Below are 14,990 nucleotides of genomic sequence, written 5' to 3' on the forward strand. Positions count from 1 at the left end.
ATTTCCTTTTCCAGCTTATTTTACAGATGGGGAAACTGAGGGAGGGCAAAAGGGTCCCACAGCTCCAAGTGTCTGAGGGTGGATTTGAACTCTTGCAGTTCAGTGTTCTCTGCTCTGTGTCGCCACCTAGTGGCCATGGACTGAATTTTCCAATAACCGTTTCAGTATCCGTTGCTCATTTTCTTTGATGCACACTTTGAATGCCAGAAGTTCAGGTCCGGGAGTCCGGGGCAGCCTCGGGTCACATCCAGCCCCTGAGGCCCTGAGCTTTCTCATCACCATTATCAGTGATGGCAGCTTTGTTTTCTGACCCTCCCTGATAACTCACAAGGGTGGGTTTTTTGGTCCCCATGATGCCCTGTGGGTTTTCTGCCGTAGCCACAGATTTAGGAGGTTCCCTATCCAGCCTCCTCTTTGCCCAGAAGCTGCAATGGGCTCGTAGACCCCGGGGAGCCGAGAGGCCCCCTTGTGTTACAGATGGGAAACCGAGGTGGGAGAGACCAAGGAACTTATCCAGGGCCCCCGGGGACAATGGCAAAGCCCCCCGGCCTCGCCTGTACCACTCGTCCCGTTTCCCCACCTTTTCCCAGAACCCCCAACGCCCCAGAGCCGCCGCAGACTTGAAGCTGTTCAGTCCAACTTTGCCCTTTGATGATGTCTCTTATGTAGCCCCCAGGCTTGCCCCCCCCCCCCAGCCCCCTGCTCTTTCACCTTTCACCCCCTGACCCCTAGGGTTTTCCTGAGTCTTAGGTCACCTTTATGTTTGTCCCCAACCACGTTCCCCTTGCTGAAGAAGAGTCGGCCCTTTGCCCTCGGCCTCCTGGCTGACTAAGCGAGGCTGGTTATTTATTTACAGTGGGAGATAACTGGTGACCGCCCTGCCGGCACGCTCCCGGGGCCTGGGGCATCGACCCGGGCAGAGCCCCCCCTCCCCGATTTACGAGATGGCGTCCGATAAGTCATTTGCCCTGCCAGGGCTGTCCTGGCCTGAGGGACGTAGCCCCTCCCCGGTCAGGGGAGGCTGGGGGGGAGTCGCTGTTTGGGGGAGAATTGTTTCACAAACACATAATCACGCTGCCAGCTTAGGTTGGGGAGTCCCTGGGCTCCCTCCAGGTGGATTGGGGGGCAAAGATTCCCCTGTTTTGTGGGGCTGGGGGAAGTGGGGTGAATATTCTCCTCTTGTGTTGGGGGGGACAGAATGAGGAGCCGTGGGTGGGAGCTGCTGAGCTGTTGGTAGCCATTAAGGCCCATCCCAGAGTTCCCTGGGCCTTGGCAGGGAGGGATTGCCTCAGGCAGAAGGCCGCCCCATGGCTGTGGAGGAAGCCTTGGAAGGCCGGGTGAATCCCAGCTGGGAGACCTTAAGCAAGTCCTTTTATTTCAGGAAGTGTGGGTTTCCTCGACTCTAAAAAAGAGGAGGGGGCTACACGGGGGCGGGCTCTTCCCCTTGTGCCTCCTGGACTCCCTGGCGATGTCCGTGGGCCTTGGAACTGAAGGCAAAGCTCTCTCAGGGAGAGATTAGTGGAAAGAAAGGCGGGCTTTTCTCCCCCCAAGTCCCCAGAGCCTCTGAGATCTCTCCTGGCCGCGGCAGAGCTCTTGCCCTGGGGAATCCTGGGAGCTGCAGTAGGTGCTGGGCGGGAGGAGGGGGCAGACTGGGCAGGTGCACGAGCCTGGGTTTATCCTGTGAGCCGTGGGGAAGCCTTCAAGGGTTATGAGCAGGCTCAGTAAAGGGATTGGAGGTGGGGGGCAAACCGATGTGGCCAGCAGCCCCCACTGCAGGAAACCGAGGCAGGGAAAGGTTAACTGGCAAGCGGTAGCAAATGTCCAGGGTGGGGTTCGAACCCAACCATTCCTGACCCCCAAGCCCTGCATCGGATCACTCTGGGCTGCGGGACAGTTGTGGCCGTGATGTCATGAGAACAGACGGCATCGCGCCTGGAGCTTTGAAACGACACTGGGTTTGGAGTTGGGGCTCCTGAATTGAAGGCCCAGGCCTGCCAGTTATTATTTGTCTGATTCTGAAACTCAGTTTTCTCATCTGTGAAATGGGGGCGATGATGGTCCCTCCCCCCGAAGTTGTGAGGGTGAGCTCAACATTAGCACTTAGCACACAGTAGGCGCTACATAAATGTTGCTTATTATCATCTGTATAATGGGGGACTGGATGCTTTGAAGTCCTCTTGGCAGGCAGAGGGAGCATCCCCTCAGGACAAGCCGGGTGGTTTGGTGGGTAAAGGCTGGAGCTGGGAAGACCAGACGTCAAGCCCCAGATGCTTCCTAGCTGTGTTCCCGGGCAAGCCATTCGCCATGTGCCTGGGTCCCCCTCTGTAAAAGGGGAGGGTTTGGGCTCCAGCCTGACGAGAACTCGCCAAGGGTTGGCTCGGAGCCCATGACCCTTCAGAGCAGCCGAGAGGATGTGGGGGTCACCATCTTCCCTCCCCCCACCCAAGGACTGTGGAGAGAGAGGATCTATCCCAGATTTGTCCATCCTTCAGAACCTCCAAAAGATGGCAGCATCATCCTGGGGAATGGGGCTCAACTCGCCCGCTCTGGAAGTGGGGATGCTGCCAGGACGCTCTGGCAGGGCCCAGGCCGGGCTGGCAGCCACGTGCCCCCGGCCCCATTGAGAGCCGGGAAATGAGCCATCCTGGGGATCTGCTCTTCCTCAACATCCGATTACTTTCACCTCCCGGCCCATCCCTCCGCCACAGCCCCAAGGGGCTCAGGAAAGACTAAGTGGGCCCTCGTTGGCTTGGGGAGTGGCCTCTATTTTCCCTGCTGCTTGCTAATCACTGCTCTGCCACAAAATGATCTCTTCTGGGCTTCTCCAAGCTTCCAAGGCCACCCGAGCCTGAGCACTGGGGCTAAGCTTGTAAATCCCCCCGATGATCCAAGGTGAAGGGAGGCTGCACGCTGGGCCAGCCGCCATCCTCCCCAGCTTTTCTGCCTCTCTGGGCCAGGGCGGAGAGGGCTGGCACGCTTGGAGAACAGGGCTGGGCGCGGCTCGTGGCCCAGAAGTGAGAGGGACCTTAGAAGTCTGGCCCGCCATCTTGCAGATGAGGAAATTGTGCCCTTGTCCAGGGAGGCCCAGGAACACAAGTCGGGCGACCTCCCCAAAGTCATGTAGTGAGTGGCAGGACCAGGATGAGAACCCAGAAGCTTTCCTAAAAGCATTTTTGGACACGAGGTATGCTGGGGTTTTGGGGTGTTCTTGAATAGGTCCAAATCAGCTCAAAGGTTTTTGGTAGTTTTTTTTTTCCTGAGGCAATAAAGTGACTTGCCCAGGGTCACACAGCTAGGAATTGTGAAGTGTCTGAGGTCAGATTTGAACGCTGGTCCTCCTGACTTCAAGGCTGGTGCTCTATTCACTGCACCACCCAGCTGTCCCCTTGGTAGCTTCTTTTTAGAGCATGTAGAATTGAGATAAGCTCCAATGAATGCCATCTCTTCTAAATTCCTAAGAGAGAGTCTGCCATTATTTATGTGTACCCACAGCAAAGCTTCTCTTGGAACTGGCTTGTCTGGGAAATTCATTTTGTTCTCTCCTGGGGGAATTAGGAAAAAATAAGTCTGTAAAGTGACTGATTGAGGGGATAGAAGCTGAAGGATGAGCCAAAAGATGAAATCAGCTGTGACGGAGGCAGGGAAGAAGGGATGCCTGAATCCAGTGAAAGGAAGGTTTGCAAAGAACTGATACATTTGGTTTGGATTTTTGCTTATTATTGCATCCTTATGTTTTCCAATCACCTTTGCTTTCAAATACATATATTTATAAATTTTTGTTATTATAATTTTTTATTTTTATTTATTTATTATAAATTTATAAATATTTAAATTTTTTAATTATTATAATTATATTATATTACATATTATAATTTATAAATTTTTATTTATTTATTATAAATTTATAAATATAAATAAATATGTATATTTGAAAGCAAAGGTGATTTGAAAATATAAGGATATACACACACACACAAATATGTGTATATATATGTGTGTGTGTGTGTGTGTACAAATATGTGTGTGTATGTATGTGTATATATATATATATGTATATATATGTATACATTGTATACATATATGTCTCCATTCCCCAATCCCTTCCCAGAAAACTATCCCTTATAACTCGGAGTAAAAAAAAAAAAAAAAAGTTGGCAAAATCACCCAAGTGTGGAAGTATCCACAGTATTTCACTTCAGTAGCCCTCCATCTTTGTAAAGAAGGGAGAAAGATGTATATTTTTGCAACTTTATTATTTTTAAAATGACCATTTTGTTTTACTTTTTTTTTAATTAACAAGCATAATTTACTCTCCCTCTCCTCTTTGCCAACTAAAAACAAACACAGTCTCGTAACAAATGTGGCCAGCCCAGTGGAACATGTGCCCATATTGATCATGTCCAAAAATGTACATAGCGTCCTGCACCATGAGTCCATCATCGCATGCGAGGGTCCTTTATTGTCTGTCCTCTGGTACACCATGTAGTCCACAGCTTTACTTCCTTTTATTGGCGGTTCTGCCCCTTTACATTGTTGTCGTCATTGTCTAAAGAGCAGCTAGGTGGCACTGCACTGGATAGAGCCCTGGGCCTGAAGTCAGGAAGATGTGACTTGATTGTGATCTTAGACGCCTACTAGCCATGTGATCATGGACAAGCCACTTAACCCTTGTTAGCCTCAATTTATCCCCCGTGAAATGGGGACATACTGGAGAAGGAAACATCAATCCACTCCGGCATTTTTGCCAAGAAAACCCCAAATCTCTCTTGAGACTCAGATGTGGGCAAATGAGCCGTGTACGTGATTCCTGGCCCTGCTTTCTTCCTTCCACATCTGTCTCTCTAGGTCTTCCCAGGCTTCTTTGAATTCTCCAGGGTTACAGTTTCTTACAGGAAGGTAACGTTCTATGACCCTCCCATACCGGGAGTTGGTTGGGTACATGGGTATATTTATTGATATACAAGGACAAGAATGTAAGCTCCCTGGGGATAGGGGTGACTTCTTGTTTTTGTCTCTGTCCCAGTAGGTGTCTAATAAATGCTTATTAGCTTGAATGGTAGTTTGAGGAGCTCTCCATCAGTCTCTTTAATGCAGATATGGTTGTTCTAGCTCCTTTCTGTCAACTTTTCCAGTGCCCATTCCCCACAGAACCTGAATGCAGACCCATCAAATGGGCTAACTCACCCTGCCTCAAGTCCTAACTGGCATCTATGCAAATGGCTTTTTAAAAAAATCTTTATTACAATTAACTGTTTCTAGGGCTTGACAAAAATTTTAAAATATTTTTTATTTAAATATTTAAAATTTTTGGGGAGCTGGGTGGCGCAGTGAATAGAGCAGCAGCCCTGAAGTCAGAGGACCTGAGTTTAAATCCAGCCTCAGACACTTAATACTTCCTGGCTGTGTGACCCTGGGCAAGTCACTTAACCCCAATTGCCTCAGCAAAAACAAAAATAGTTTTTAAAAGGAGCTATATTCTGGCTGTTCTTTGAAAGCAGGTTTCCTCCCTTAGTTTTTAACTGTCTTGTGCATTAATGATAGCCAGGTTCCAATGCTGCTTTTCATTTACAGGACCGTGATTTTTTTAATGAAATTTGGCCATTTCAGCTTTGTTTCTGGGGTGATGAGAACAGTGTTGTGTTGGGAGTCACTGGATGAGATCTAGCTCAACTTGGCCTTTGAATGTCATTGGGTTCAATAAACTAAAGTAGGCTAAGCACCTACTATGTGCACTGTGGCTCCAAAGTCAAAAGTGAGTCGGTGCCTTTGTCCAGTTAGTCAGCCTGTGTTTGGCCACCACTGATGGAAGTGGAGTGTGGGAGCCCTCCGTCTCCCAGGGCTGCCCGTGCCTCAGGCTCATGGTTAGGAATCGGAGAAACAAGCCTCCCGTTGTGGCTCCTGGTCCTCCCTTCTGGAACCAGATGGAACAAGACTAATCTCTCTTCCACTTGGTATCCCTTGAGATAGTTGAGGACCACTGCCATGATGTCAAGTTTGCTCTCCAATTAAGGCTCTTCCTTTAAAAAATCCCTGCTTCTGAAGGGATCCTCCCATGGCACGAGATCCCATCTTTGCGCCGCTCCGGTTGCCTGCCCCAGATCCTCTCCTGTTTGTCAGGGTCCTTCCGCAAACACGGCCCCCCACGGTCGGACCTCTCTCTGGCTATGGCACACTTGGTCAGTGTCCAGGGGGCCTGTTGCCTCCCCCTTCCTGGAAGCTTGGTCTCTTTAGCTTGTAATCGCCTCAGAGAAGCCGAGCATTCCACCCGGAGTGACTGAAGTGGCGGGACGACCTTGGGCAGATCCTCTAATGGCTCCAGCTCTCCTTCGCCTCATGACTTGGGTCCTCGACGTCCCTTCTTGGGACGTTCCAGCCCTCAGCCCTGATCGCTTCCCCTCTGTTTGTCCTGGCTGTGCACGAGAGGGAGTGCGTCTGCCTTTCCCATTCGCGGGAGGTGGCTCTGCTGCCGTCCCGGCCTTCTGTTCTCTAGACCGAAGTAGGTGGGAGTTTGGGCACTTGGCTGGGCACGGGGTCCAACTCCCACCAGGGCTGTTTGGTGGTCCTCCGCCCGCCTCCTGTTTGCTTCCCTAATGGCCCGAGCCACGCTGTGTATAATGGGATCCCGAGACCCCTCCCAGCCCCTCGCGCACCATAGGGTGGGGAGCGAGATGCGCCGCGGTGCGTCCCTCGCTTACCTCCGAACTCTGAATCGTGGTCATCTTGTTTCAAGCAGATCGGCTCCCATGGAACCATGAGCCGACCTGTGGCCATTGTGGGCTCCCTCCCAAACCCCTTGCTCCGTCAGGGCGGGGGCGGGGGGAGGTTCACGAGGCCGTTAGGCCCCGGTGAGGCTCTGGGACACTCACGCTTGATGCTCTTTTCCAGGACAATCAATCTGCAGAGCCCCGTGCTGCACCAGGTCCTGGAGCACAAGAACGAGGTCCTGTGCGTCGTGACGCAGAAGATCGTGACCACGCAGAAGTGTGTGATCTCCGAGCACGTCCAGATAGAGGAGAAGTGCGGCGGCGCGCTGGGGCTCAAGACCAAGAGGGTGGAGGTGAGGCCGCGGTCAGAGCGGGCGGGGGGAGGTGTGAGGGGCTGGGAAGGAGAAGGAGCCTGTGGGGTGACATGTCCCAGGTGCACGTGCAGCACCCGCTCCCACTCACGCTCTCTCACACACTCACACTCACTCATCCACACACATTTTCCCTCTAATTCCCAAAGCACTCTCACTCTGACCCCCACACTTGGTCCCTCACTCTCACAATCCCTTTCACGCCCATATTTTCTTTTATTCTTTTATTCCCACACTGGCCTCTTCCTTCCCTCAGGGTCTCATATTCGTTCCCACAAGCACAACCTCCTCCTCCCTTTTCCTCCTCCGCCTCCCAAAGCTTTTTCCCAGCATTCTCATGGGGCACTCAAAGCTGTTTCCATAAACCTCCCCAAGGGGCCAGAGCCGCCCGGTGCCATCTCGTCCTCTGGGGGCCATAGGTGCCCGTGAGTCGGAAATCTCATTTTGGGCGCCAGCGGGACTGGTGGCGGGCGTTAATGAGGTTGGGGCCGAGGAGGAAGAAAGCCCCTCATGGCCTGCCCTTCCCCCCTCAGGTTTCTGTGAGCGAAGATGGGAATGTGACACGAGATTCCAACGTGGTCCTCGAGATCCCCACGGACACCCCCATCGCCTTCAGGGTCCTGGAGCTCTATGTCAAGGAAGATGGGCAGTTTGGTGAGTGCCCCTCCCCCCCAGGAGGTTCCATGAGTGCCCCCAGCGCATTCTCCCACCCACCTCTTCAGGACCCCACCTAGAGTTTCCTTGGCAGAGATGCTGGAGGGGTTCGCCTTTCCTTCTCCAGGTCATTTACAGAGGAGGAAACTGAGGCAGACAGGGTGAAGTGACTCGGCCAGGGTCACACAGCTGGAAGGCGTCCGAGGCCACATTTGAACTCGGGGAGATGAGTCTTCCTGACTGGGCACTGTGGCATCCCCAGCTCCCTTTGGAAACATACAGCATAGGCTCAGACAAAAAAGGAAAAAGGAGCATTCATCGGGTGTCCAAGATGGGCCTAGGGTCATGGTGCGAGACTAAATCAGGAAGGCCCGAGTTAAAATTTAGCCCGAGACACTAGCTGTGTGACTCCAGGCAAGCCATTTAGCCCTGCGCGCCTCAGTTTTGCTTATAAAATGGGCATAAACAGCATCTGCCCTCTTGGGCTATTGAAGGAAATGGTGTTTCAGGTGTTTGGCAATCCTTACAGACTGATGGAGCTGTTGCCATGACAACAGATGTGTAACACTGGGCTAAGTGCTGGGGACACGAATACTGAGAGTGAGACAGTCCCGCCCTCAAGGAGCTTGCCAGGGAAAAGGGCAGGGATCGGGAGGAGAATCAGGGCTTTAAAGCCCAGGAATAGTCTTTGAGTTGCTTTGATTTGTGTTCCTCGAACAAGAGAAGGAAAGTGAGGGGAGGGGGGGACTCCCAGAAAGATGGCAGACTGCCCCGGCTCGCTGGGGGGAAGTAGAGACCAGATTACCCGAGGACATTTACGAGTCTGAAGATCAGAAAAGGGTTCCCACAGTAAGTAGCTCCTGAGCTGAGCCTTGCAGGAGGCCGGGGGGACGTTACCATCTATCCAAGGTGGGGGGCGGCCGATGTAACGCAGGGGAGAACTGGAAGGGAGAATGCACAAAGCCAACGGGAGAGTGGGTGGGAGGCCCCGAATGCCAAGGGGGCCTCAAAGGTAAGAGAGGGAGGGTAAATAAGGACTTGTTCCACCGGGGGCACTGGCAGCGAAGCATTGGGCTGGATCGGGAAGACCCAACTTCAAATGTAGCCTCAGACATTTCCTAGCTGGGTGATCCTGGGCAAGTCACTTCTCCCTGTTTGCCTCAGTTCCTCATCTGTAAAATAAGTCGGAGAAGGAAATGGCCAAGCCCTGCGGCATCGGCCCCTCCCGATGAAGAGCTGGCTGCGACCGAAGGGACCGCGCGGGGGCCTTGTGGGACCCGGACCCCTCGAGGGCAGGCCAGTAACGCACACGTCACACACATGAAACCTGATCTAGGGACCCAACCTGCGAGACTCGTCCCTCGGTTCTCCCAGGCTTCGGTTCCTCATCTATAAGGTCAAGGGAGGCTGAGCCAGGTGGTCCCCAAGGCACCCTCTACTCCTCGGGCTTAGGGTCTCCGGCGCCCGCCAGGCGGGATCCCTTCCGGAGCTGGAAGAGCATCTCGTCCTTATCTTTCTCCCCTCCCATCCCAGGCTCGGCAAAGGGCCCCCGCCATGGAGATGGCTAACCGATGTCTACTGAGTCAGACTGGAATCGGGGATGGTTCAGATGAGGGTCATGTTCAAGTTGTTGTCTTGGGAAGCAACTCCCTGTTCTCTGTGAGGATCTCAGGGCTCACACCATCTGAGGACCTCTGCTGGCAGGGAGGGCTGCTCATGCTTGCTAATGACTGATTGAGCCAATGTGAGCCCCTTAAAAAAATAAACCTTGGAATGACAGCATCCATATCTCCCCTTCCTCCCCTCCTTTTTCTCCCCTCCTTCCTCCATGCTTTTCTTTTCTTTTGCGGAGGCAATTGGGGTTAAGTGCCTTGGCCAGATCACGCAGCCAGGAAGTGTGAAGTGTCTGAGGCTGGATTGGAACTCGGGTCCCCCTGACTTCAGGGCAGGTGCTCCATCCACTGCGCCACCAGCTGCCCCTTCCTCCATTCTAAAAGAAAGAGCTCCCAGTTTGGTCCCTCTTTTTATCCGAGGCTTGCTTTGCAACCTGGGTATTTTCCCAGAACTGAACCCACCTGCGAAGGTTGTCGATTTGTGGGAAATGAGGCTGTTAAGCAGAGGCTGCCTGGAATTTTGAGAAGTTCCCAGGAAGAAAGCCCAGCCCTGAGGTGGGGGGGAGGGTGTTCCCTCCCCAGCACCTGCTGTGTCTGGGTGGTGGCTGCTGAGGAGGAGCACTGCAGGGAACCCACCCCATTGGTCCTCCCTGACACGGGTCAGGCTCTTCACTTCCCCTTGGGAACTCTTTCCATTTGGATCATCGGAACAGGATTGTCAAGGCAGCTAGCCAAACCTCCATTTAACAGATGAAGAAACTGAGGCCCCGAGGGGAAGATATTTGCCCCAGGTCAAGAGGTGGCAAGTGGCATCCATGAGACTTGAATCCAGGTCATCTGGTTCCTTGCACTGCCCCAGCCTCTGCCTGAAAGACTCCCTTACCCCGCAAACCACCCGGAGCTTGGTCCCTCCCAGGAAAAGGCCATTGCTTTCCCCAACGACAGCCGTGCCTGCTGGGAGGCAGCCTGGGCGCGCTGTCCTTGTGGTCACTTTGTATAGATGCCCCCGAATCCTGTTCTCACCCTCCCTGGGAGCTGTTGGGGCTTTCTCGGCTCCGTGTGGGGCCGATCCCCCGCTTGCATTTCAATTCCAGCCTTTCTTCCTCCTTCTCTTTTCTGGTGCCATCGGGGCGTCCTCTGGGCCGCTTTCCTCTCCTTTTGCTCCTTTCTCATGCCCCGGCTTGGGAGGCCGATTCTCCCCTCATGCGGGGTCCTTGTTTTCCCATTGCCGAGTCCTCCCTTGGCCCAGAGTCTGTCCCGCGTGCCTGGCAGCTGAATCCTGGCGTCCCGCTCTGGCTTTTGTCTGTCTGCTCCAAGTCGCTCTTGCCATGGCACATTCTGAATAGTTCTCCTTTCTATACCACGGCCTCCGGGCTGGACTAGACCGGACTGGACCACCAGAGACTGGTCTGTCCCCCAGCTCTGGCCACGGCTGCTCCCAACCCATTCTGGGAAGCGGCCGGCTCCCCTTTCCCAAGCCCTGGAGCCCAGAGTGCCCTTTGGCCCGGGTCCCCCTGTTTCTACTGGGGCATTCTTCCCAAAGTCTTACCTCAGTCTGCTCTCGTTCTCGGAGAGAAACCAGCTCCCTCCTGCAGCCCCTCTGGGGGACTGGATCGGAGCATAGGGACACAGGGATGGACGCTGACTGGACCTCCAGTCAGAAATGCAGGGTTCAGTCCTGACTCCAGCATCTACTAGCTATGGGACCCTGCACGAGTGGCCAAACTTCTTGGAGACTCGGTTTTTTATGTCTGTAAAATGGGATAATAACTGGCTGCTGTGAGGACTGAATGACATAGTGCATGAAAAAGTACTTTTCAAACCTCAAATCACCCTAGAAATATTAGCCATTATTATGATCATTAATGTTTCCTCCACCTCTCAGCCCTTGGTTTGAGGTTTTGTGTTTCTTGGCCTTTGTCTTGGGTTTTGCACTTGGGCTGGTTATATTAGACCTTGTCCTTCGTAGGACCCCTGCCCCCACCCCCTTTGGCCTCTGTGCTTGTGTTTGCAGTTCTCGGGCCTGACTGGCTGCTGGGACACCAGCCGTTTCCCAGCATTGCACAGGCCGAGGGACGTAGACACAGGACTGGAAAGGACTGTGAGCATCCACTTGTTTTATGGAAACGCGGAGTGATGAAGTGCCGTGGGTCGGGGTCTGAGGCAGGCTTGGAGCTCCCAGGCCAGGGGGCTCTTCTCCCCAAGTGGCTCTAACCAGAATGGCTGCTTCCTGTGCCCAGGAGGTCCCTGCTGGGCTGAGCAGCAGCTTCCCTAACTCTCTGCCCTTGCCTGGTGGGTACTTCTCAGCTCTTCAAACCCATTTCCCCTCCCAGTATTTGCAGACTGGATTCCTGGGACTTCCCTCCCCCTGCCGTCCAGGTGAATTTCCTAGAGCAGTTTTCCTCACGGGCCGCTCCCAGTTGGCCCGGACCACGGGAGCCATGGCATCCTCTCTGAGACCGTTCTGGTCTCCTCCTTCTCCTCCAGGTCACGGTCCCACCCCGCCTGCTCCCCAGCCCATCTCCCTGCATTAAAACAAAGGAGTGTGGCCATTGGGACCCTCGGGTTCCCCTCTCCCACTTCTCTCCCCCTCCCAGGGTCTCCTCCATGCAAGGTCCAGCATCTGCCCGGGAAAGCCTGGCTCACAATTAGGCTTTGATTTTTCAGCCCTGATCTGGCTCCTCCAAGGCCGCCGGCTCTCTCTCGTCCAGGAACTAGAAACCTTGGGATTATCCTTCCTTCCCTCCCTTCCCCTTCTCTCCCCCATATAAGCTGTTTGGCCTTGGACCGAGTTCTCAATTTCTGGGGCTTAGACTTTCATAAGGTTGACCTGGTAGACCCGGAGGCTCCTCCCCTCTCTGGGTCTGAGACTTGTTAGGACTTGGTCCCTAGGCTTGAGGCTGGAGCTTCCCTGTTCAGTCCTTGAACTGTGGCCGGGGCAGTGGTTTGGGTCAGATTTGGGTCAAGAGCTTTGTTGTTTGGTCACTTCAGTCACGTCTGAGTCTTCACAACGTCCCCGGGGTCTTCTCGGCCCAGGTGCTGCAGCAGTTGGCCATTTCCACCGCCGGCTCCTTTTACAGATGGGGGAACTGAGGCAAGCAGGGGAGTGACGTGCTCAGGTCCACACGGCTAGTGAGTGTCTGGGGCCGGATTTGAACTCGCGATGAGTCTTGGAGGCCTGGTGCGCCATCCGCTGTGGCTCTACCTAGTGGCCCCCTCGGTCTAGGACCAGAGCTCGGTTCAGTTGAGCGAGTGTTTCTTTCTTTGGCCCGAACCCGGCTCCCTGGAAGGGCCTGCACGATTATGGAAGGGAGGGTGTCCCCGAGTCCTGCCTGGGCTGCTGCTGTCCGGTGGCTGCCCCTTTGCTCTCTTGCCCCCTCCTTTGCCCACGAATGCCCAGATGGCGGCTTCCACTCGGGGAGGGAAGGGGCCGCCAGGGGGGAATGATGTGCTTTAGCCCCCGCCCCGGCTCCCCTCTCTCCCCTAAGGCACGCCCATTAACGCCGACCTCCCCGGTTTTCTCGTCCCCCGTCTCAGAATTCTGTTTGCTGCACGAGAAACAAGGCGGCTTTGAGCGAGGGAGCACGGACGGCCGGGACCACCTGGACGCTGGGATCTTTGGAGAGTTCATCTTCCCCTTCGTGCCAGACTCCGTGGACGGGAAATCTGAGGCCGTGAAGCTCACGCCCGTTGAGGGCCCGTTAAGTGCCTTAAAACACGGTATTAGAAGCAACATGTGTCTTCATTAGCCTCCAAGCTGGCCCTCGGTCAGGGGGCTGTCCTCGTTGGGCCGTTTAGCGTCATGCCTCGGTTTATTTTTATTTTGTAAATGTTGACACTTTATCAATGCCCTCTCCAAGTGAGGGGGTCAGTCCAGCTGGCCTCGGAGGTCTTTGCCCAGCTGGGATCTCGGACAAGCCTCTTAAAGCTCCTTCTGAGCTCCAGGTGTTCATCTGTAAAATCCGATTGGTCGGGAGACCTTGGAGATCCCTAGATTTGTGATCCCTAATTCTGAGACCCCGGGTCTCGGATTCCTTAAGGAAAGAAGAGAGAAGGTCTGTTTTTGTTGTTGTTTGTTTCGAGGGAGGCTGTGGGAGGCTTTACACTTTTTTTATTCCCCAGAAGCCTTACTGAGAGTAGCGAGTCTTCAGCAGAAGCGGCGACAGGGCTCGTGCCTCTGCTTTTCCCCCACCCTTGGTCTTCCGGCAGCACCAGCACCACGGCCGGCCTCCCCGAGCGCCCATTCGGGTCTGGTGGCAGGGAAGGGACCTGCTCAGCGGATCGGTGGCAGACCTTGCCCATTCTTCTTTTTCCTCCGACCTTTGACATCTGGAGAGGTTTTGTCAGGGAGCTGGGAAAAAGGAACTGGAAGCCACGGGATCCCGGGATGCTCATGTCTGGGGCCAGTCAGACTGGTGAGAGGCAGGCTGGTCCTCAAGACCCAAAGAACGAAAGCAGATTCCCCCCTGCCTGTGGCCGGCAGATGGTCCGGGGTGAGGACGGAGGCCCGTGGTCTCCCCAGCCCCGTGTGCTGTCCTGAGTGGACATGGGCGGCTGAGAGTAGGGAGGGACCTGGTGGTCTTCCAGGGAAGGCTGGGGGGTTCTCCTCGGGGGTTTCCCCGAGGCTTCTCCTCGGGGAAAGGCTTAGACTAGAAGGCTGCTGATGTGCTGAGGGAAGATTCTGTGACTTGGACTTGAACTAGACACTAACAGCAGCTGACATGTAGATAACATTTAGCGTTCAGTCTTTTTTTTTTGTCACATCGGACTCTTTGTGACCCCATTTGGGATTTCTAAGCAAAGATGCTGGAGTTGTTCACCATTTCCTTCTCCAGCTCATTTTACAGATGAGGAAACTGAGGCAAATAGGGCGAAGGGACTTGCCTAGAATCACACAGCTAATAAGTGTCAGACCTTCTCCCAGCCTGGCGCTCTGCACAATGGCACCATCTTCCATAAGGCACCTTAAGCTTTGTAAGCTCCTTTACCTGTATTCTTTTTAACCTCACAACAAACCTGCGAGGTAGGGGCAAGTTTCCCCTACAGGGAAACTGAGGTAGAAAGTGAAGCCGGGATGAGCAGGGCTTTGCAGCCAAACAGAGGAGTTTATATTTGATCTTTGAGGTAAGAGTTAATAAGTCTGAGGCAGGATTGCCAGCCAGGTGTCCTGGGTGCTCCTTCCACCCTGACATACCGCCTTCCTTCAAGGGATCTCTCCGAGATGTCGTTTACAGGCCAGAAAGGAAGGTCCCCTGTGCCCAGTACTGAGGGTCGGGTCGGCTTTAGATTGGCCAGTGGAGTGTTCTGTTGGGCTCCAGATGCCCCTAGGGCTGTGTCAGAAGCCGGCTGCTTCTTCAGAGCTCTGGGCATCGGTGCTACGGAGAAAATGTCAGCCTTGAAGGTTCCTGAAAGGGAGGCCGAACCGTAGCTCTCACCATCCAAGAAGAGGCCAGTGTTGGGGAGGCAATGAGTGGTATGGATTTCCGGGGCTATTTAAAGGAGGTAACGAGCAGTCTTGGCCATGGGGAACCACAGTGGCGGACCCCTCTCGCCCTATGCTCACTAATGGTCATCCTGGATCCCGGGAGGGTATCCCCATCCTGGCTCCCGGGAGGCTGGCCCCTTTCAGAAGTCCAAGAAAGCAGGCA

General features: G+C 54.0%; 1 protein-coding gene across 1 annotated transcript in view; it reads left to right on the top strand.

The window, feature by feature from the left end:
* Nucleotides 1–14,990, top strand: part of GSDME (gasdermin E) — a 44,893-nt gene that overhangs the window by 17,436 nt on the left and 12,467 nt on the right. The window contains exons 4-6 of the mRNA XM_031940590.1: nucleotides 6,886–7,057; nucleotides 7,609–7,729; nucleotides 12,880–13,062. Coding sequence (XP_031796450.1) covers nucleotides 6,886–7,057; nucleotides 7,609–7,729; nucleotides 12,880–13,062 — 476 coding nt within the window. The remainder of the gene's footprint in view (nucleotides 1–6,885; nucleotides 7,058–7,608; nucleotides 7,730–12,879; nucleotides 13,063–14,990) is intronic.

This window comes from Sarcophilus harrisii, chromosome 5, assembly GCF_902635505.1.
Source record: "Sarcophilus harrisii chromosome 5, mSarHar1.11, whole genome shotgun sequence".
NCBI classification, from domain to species: Eukaryota; Metazoa; Chordata; class Mammalia; order Dasyuromorphia; family Dasyuridae; genus Sarcophilus; species Sarcophilus harrisii.